We start from the raw sequence: 6,485 nt of genomic DNA on the forward strand, positions 1-6,485 counted from the left end.
GGGCACTGCGAGGGTAGCAGGGCCCTGGCATCGGTTCCTGGGGCTCAATCTCTTGCAGGAGATACAGCCACTTCCGAGGAGCAGGCTCCCCAACTTGGGGGCTGCTTAGCTTGCAACTATCCATGCAAACTGAAGTCTGGCCTTTCCTCCTGCCCACGAGAGTGCTTTGCAACCATCAGCTATGTAAGCACCATGCGGACCCGGGCATCACAAAGGTGCAAAGGTTGCTTGGGAGTGATGTCATGGCACACCTACCAAGTGACCTCAGAGAGGCCTACCCAGACAGACAGGCACCTGTCAGCATTTCCCACACCTGTCCATTTCAGAACGCCATGACTAACTTAAGCCTGGGTCCTCTGGGAGCCACTGGCTCCAGTTAGAAGCAGACAGAAGTCACCGGCGCAGGATGTTCAGAACTCCTCCTCAAGGACCCAGGGACTCTGATGTGCTGTAGAAAGGAGGGTTGTGTTTTCAAACACTGTGAAGAATCAAGGGGAGGTGTAGAGGCCCAAAGCTGGAGCCAGACCCTGTTGTAGAAAGGCCACAGGCAGGGTGAGCAAAGTCCCATACAGAGACCCAGGCCTCATCCACAGCACATGGCAGACTGGCACAGAGGCGACTGGGCCGGCCACATCTTTTCTGTCGCTGAGCAGACAGAGGACAAGGAGGCATCTGTACTCCTGCCTGTCCTCAGCAAAGACACCTACAGAGACGCCACCACACACCCTGTGTCGCTGTGGTCTCGCCCTGACAGGCTCTGGACCTTGACCTTCACCCACCTGACGTTTGTCCTCTACAACCTATGGTTCACGGTTGGCACTGGGCGGTTTAACATGGGATGTCTGTGCACCCAGAGTGGCATCTGGGTCATCTTCTCTCCCTGAGGGAAGCAGCTGCTCTCCCAGCACACACCTCTGCTCTGTCATCTCATATCTGTATGTCCAAACACCAGCATGTGCTGAAGGAACACAGTTCCATTGTTAGTGGCAGTGCTGATCACACCTCAGGCCTGCAGGACAGGGCTCAGGGCTTCACCTGATTAACATGGGGTAGGCAAGGCAGGCTTTCCAGAGAAGCACTTAGCACCTATCTCCCCCAACAAAGGCTTCCCTGGGGTTGAAAACACTTTTGCTTAGGGACAAGTGATCATGTTTATTCATAGGGATAGGTGGGGGGGGGGGGTCTTCTGGGAAATGGCACATTGAGATAACCAGCCTTTCCTCAGAAACCCTATACAGGATCTCTATGGATCACAAGCACCTCCATGGCACTTAACAACAGCAACAAATTTCACATGATAATCCGGTGCACACATAACATTTCTTCAAGGTGGATGCCGCCACTATTGTATTGCCTCTGATAGGACAAGACAAAATGTATCATGGGATGTCACACATGCCTGATTCTTCAGGACTGTGATTCCGGCCCCTCACAGAGGGAAAGACCACCTTTTATGTGGGTAACACCAGTTAGACTGCACAGAGGGATTAACATACAGAGATCTTATGGGTGGTCTGTTTACAGTACACAGACTGCAAAACTGGCCAGGTCTTGGGATTAACTTTCATCCCAAGGTGCTTGTCTCAGGGAGACTTGGAGAGGTCAAGAAGGAGATGTAGGGGGCTGGACAACATGAGGGATTCAGCTCTGCCCACCATAGCTGCTCAGGGGGCTTCTCCAGCGGGATATGGACTAAAGTTCTTAGAAATCGTCCATTAGAATCCACTCAAAGAACATTTCCTGAGTGCCCACTGTCTGTCTGCCGGGCCCTGGGACATGCACTGGGTATACCGAAGCGAAGCAAAGTGACCACCTGTCCTGGAGAAAAAGTCTCAGCATTCCTAGTAACTCCTTCCAAGGGGTCCTCTAAGGTCCCTGCATAGTGGCTGCTTCTGTCCCTGCTCCCAGGGGTCCCAGGCACTACACAGGCTTTCCTAGTGGGCTTCCACCCCCCAAAGTGCTCCCGCACCAAGACACTCTGCAAGAACCCAGGAAACTAAGAAGCTACTCATTCTTCCCCATCTGTCTGCATCAGCACTGTCCTGGAAGTTTCTATAGGGAGATGGCCGCCAGTCCACCCAGGCTGTGGCTCCCTTTGGGACGGAGTCCTCAAGTCCTTCATCCTGAGCCACCCCTGGGCAGGACTTCCAAAATCAGAGCAGGAGTCCAGGAGGGAAGAGCAGGGCAAGGCACTGTGTTTCAGGAACCTGCAGGAGCAAAACAAACAGGGCTAGGCAGAGTCTTCTCCTCAGGAGCCTAGGGATTGGGCAGGAACCAGGAAGATAGGCATCATGCCCACGTTGTGCTTGCTACTACCTGGCACTTACCTACGTGGTGATTTGGGGAAATCACCAAGCCCTACAGCCACAGGGTTCATTCAGCCATAGAAGGGGTCTGCTCAGCCCTGTGCTTGGGGACTGGTGAGACGTAAGGGGACTACAGGACACGCCTGGCACAGTGCCTGGTCCATCCTGGATCTCAGTACAATGGCAGGTAGTTCTAAGATTATTGGGGGTCCCAGACTCCCAGCACCTTTCCTTTTAGGAAGTTTTTCATTAGCCACCTGAACCTTGTTTCCAGTAGGACAAAGTGCACTGAGGTTTTCACCTAGTGAACCCCTCCTCTCAGTAGAGGGGGGCCGCGCTCACATTTAAGGAAATCCTTGCGGGTAGGAACACCGGTTTCCACAGCAGGACACAAATGCAGGAGACCCCACAGACCTGCCCCAGGTGGGCCTTTCTTTCTGGCTTCTCCATGACCCCAGAGTCCCCAGGAAGAACAGTTCTCCATCTAGAATTTTCTCTCACATCTAAGTCACTATCTTAATACCAGTCTCCCACAGCTTCCTCATGATGAACTCCACACGAGATCTTGCACTCTTCCCAAAGCTCCAAGTCACTTGGATTGGGCTTGACTGTGGGCAGCTCCCATCTGGAGCCCCACCAGCTCACACACACCCTCTTTCATTGGGCTTTATAGTCTTGGGGCATCTGGCGCCCTCCTCTTGTGTGTCCTGCTTCAGGGGGAGGCTCTAAGAAGGGCTGTGTCTTACTTTGCCTAGGATCCCCCACCGACACGGTCTCTCCCAGGGAGAAAAAGCACAACTCATGTTTTGGGGGGAAAAAGAGACTGTGAGTAGGGGCTTCATGCACTAAGGTTTCATTTCTCCTACATTCCTGAGCAAGCCAAGAAAATCCAGGCATATGCCTTTTAAAATAGCACTACCCAGACTGACAAGGAGAAGGCCTTAGACAGTCTGCATGTTTATGCTTTTCTCTACATTTGATTACATCTCAGTGAAATACGGGTAACAAAACCTTTTCCACCAAAACCGTGTTACGGTGTCAACATCAGTGGCAGGAATTACATTCCAACAAGTTGATACTCCAAAGATTTTCATGACCCACACAGAAACTCTGTCCACATGCAGTGGCAGCTTTCCACCCCTGCTCTAGCTCAGAGTAAGCCCTCAGCCCTTTCTGTCGCTATACATTTATCTCTTCTACATACGGGGTGGCTGTGTCTGGCTAATGCCACTCAGTATAAAGGCGGCAAGGTCCACCCAGGTTGTGTGTGTGTGTGTCAAGATGTCATTATCGTCTGTGGATAAAGAAATCCCAACTATTTCCATAGCAGCTAAACTAATTGAAATTCCCACCAGCAAAGCACACGTGTTCCAGAGTCTACACATCCTCGCTCAAACTAGTTTTTGCCCTTTCCCTGGTTGTAGACATCCTAGTGGGGATGGTTCCCTTGTTCTTGCCCCATCAGGTTTGTTGCTGAGTTCTTTCTACTTCCCAGGACATTCCTCTTCCAATGCCACCTTGTCTTGTGCCAGGTGACAAACAAGATGGAAGATTTCCCCACCTGTTTAAATAGTGAATCTCTTGCTCTGGACCCCAATAAGCAGCCATAAATCTCTGCTACAGGTCATTCATAAACATAGATGCTGACGCTCATTACCTCTCCTACTAAAAGAAACACAGCTGAAGAAACACAGGCATGGGACTCCAATGCCTCCCCTCCCCTCAAGATCAGGAACACTAAGACACTTTATACTGTGTACCCAGGACTCTCCCTGGACCTCCACTACTTAGCATGCTGACCACCGTCTTCATGTGCTGAGCGAGGGTCAGCCTCGGGCTCCATGGGGCAGCAGGAGACGCTGGCTGGGACCCAGGAACCTATAGAGCCCAAGGCTCTGGTGTGAGCCCTGCCTGCCACTAGGGCTCCACCTCTCCCTGCCTCTTCTCTCAGGGCCTCAGTGCAGTGAGGAAGGGAAGGAGCTGGGCTCAGTGCCACTGACCTTGGCCACAACCTCCAGGACTTTCATCTGGGTGGTTCCCATGTGGGCCCTTGGACCCCTCAGAAACTCCCCATGGACGGGAAAGCTGTTGGGGGCCCGCCTATACTGCAGGTACTTCTCCTGCACCCAATGTTTGGTGAGGAGCCTGCGGGGCTCCCCGTGGATGAAGTGCTCCCTCCCAACATAGATGCCCATCATGCCCAGCACATTCCAGACCTTCTCCTCATGAGCACAGCTGCCCTCCAGGAAGATCACTCCCAGGACCAGGATCAGGCTACTGGACTTCTGCAGGCTCAGAGCACTACCAGATGGCATCCTGTGGTGGGAGTGGTCCAGTGTGGTGACCAGGACGTAGGTGTGGCCGATGGGGCCTACTTCCCTCACGTCGACCTCAAAGACCAGCTGCAGGATCTCTGCGGCCCTCCTGAAGACCACGGGGAACTGGGCCCTATATTTGTGAGTGACCAGGGCCGTTATTTCAGTCTTCGTGGTGGGCTCCTTCCGTTGATACTTAAACAACAGGAGCCTCACCAAATGAAGCACCTTCTGGCCCAGCTGCTTTTTCTGCCAGGAACGCGAGGCGTTGGCCCGTTCCTCTACCTGGTGGCTGGCCCCCTCAGCTGAGATGGGTATTGGAAAGGCAACGATGGCAGTGGAAGAGGACCAGGCCCCCTGCAGGCTCTGGGGTGCACTGGGCACCCTTACACCAGACTCCTCCTCCAGGGAGCCATGGACCAGGGCAGTAGCAGAGGAGGTGGCATTTCCTGAGGAGGGGGACAAGGCCTTCAGGGCCACCTCCTCCTCAACACTAGGCACCTGTGCCCCTGCCAGGTCCTGGGACTCCCTCTGGGCTTGAAGGACTTGCTCAACAGTGCAATGGTGACTCTTCTGACCAAGGGACATGGTGACTCCTGTCAGGCACTGCAGGCCTGTGGGACACAGAGAGTGATAGGCTGAGCAACCTTACCTGAAAACGCACCTCGATGGCCCTGACAAAGGCTGACCTACAGGTCTGTTGCAGAAGCCCCCAGGTCTCCTGGACCCCTGTAGGCCTGTTCGCTGAGGCCCAGAAGAAGGAAGGGACCCGGCCCCTCAGGGCTGTTAGTGAGCTTGTGGACTTGTGGTCCCCACATTCAGGGTCCTCAACATACACTGACGATGGCTGTGTCCCCACTCCTCTCTGCTAACCTGAGCGCACCTGCCTCCAGCCATGACCCTCAACTCTCAGGTCCCTGACCCTGTGAGAGGAATTGAGGGCTAACTCAGTTTGCAAGCTGTGCGGTGACAGGAGCAGGGAGGACTCTGTGACGTCCATATAGTTGTGGCGTGGTGGTCGCCTCAGGGTTCACTCAGCGGCCTCACCTTGTCACTTGGTACAATACAGCTGTCCTCTCTAGTGACTTGGCGTCACCTCCTCAATCCGATGCCCTCACCTGTCTGAAACTCTGAGGACAGATGACCTTCCGAGGTGGCATCAGGGCTTGGGTCCTGACTCTTCTGGGATGAAGGAGACCCTCATGCCTTCCTGAGATTGTCCACCTTTCCTCATGGCCTACTCCACACAACCTGCCTTCTCTTCCCTAGGACACCCTGTCAAAGATGCCACCCAACCTGATAGCAGCATGAGGCGGATGCCACCCTGACCCGTGGTGAGTACGGCTTTTTGTGGCAGGGAACAGAGGGTCAGACAGAGTCCGTGGGGCCCTTCATTGCCATGGTCAGCAGTACCATCACTACTGATCCTTGGTCCTCACCTTGACTGCTGGCCATACCTGGACACTTCCCTCTTCTGAGCAGAGCAGGTTCCTTCTGCTGACCGACTGCCATCCTTCTGGGACGCTGGGAATGAGAGTGCTGGGCTAACCCTCTGCTTTCCCAGGCCGGGCTCTCCCAGGGCTAAGGAAGGGACAGAACCGGCATGGTGAGGACCCCGAAGGCTGCAGAGTGACAGGGTCTCCCCCCTCACCGTTACACAGGAGTCCCCTCTCAGCCCTCCACAGGGTCTCCCCTCTCACGGTTCCACGGGAGCCCCCTCTCAGCCCTCCACAGGGTCTCCCCTCTCACGGTTTCCCGGGAGCCCCCTCGCAGTCCTCCACAGAGGGGCTCGGCCTTCAGATTTCCACAGGGGCTGCACTCTCAGGCTTCCATGGGGGTCCCCTCTAGATCTTCACAGGTGGTC

General features: G+C 54.4%; 1 protein-coding gene across 1 annotated transcript; it reads right to left on the reverse strand.

Annotated features, from left to right (window-relative positions):
* Nucleotides 1-4,261: 4,261 nt before the first annotated feature.
* Nucleotides 4,262-5,209, reverse strand: LOC102834989 (melanoma-associated antigen 10-like). The gene has a single exon (XM_006869736.1). The coding sequence runs from the start codon at nucleotides 5,207-5,209 to the stop codon at nucleotides 4,262-4,264; it is 948 nt and encodes a 315-aa protein (XP_006869798.1).
* Nucleotides 5,210-6,485: the final 1,276 nt, after the last annotated feature.

Source organism: Chrysochloris asiatica, unplaced genomic scaffold, assembly GCF_000296735.1.
Source record: "Chrysochloris asiatica unplaced genomic scaffold, ChrAsi1.0 scaffold00134, whole genome shotgun sequence".
Lineage (NCBI taxonomy): Eukaryota > Metazoa > Chordata > Mammalia > Afrosoricida > Chrysochloridae > Chrysochloris > Chrysochloris asiatica.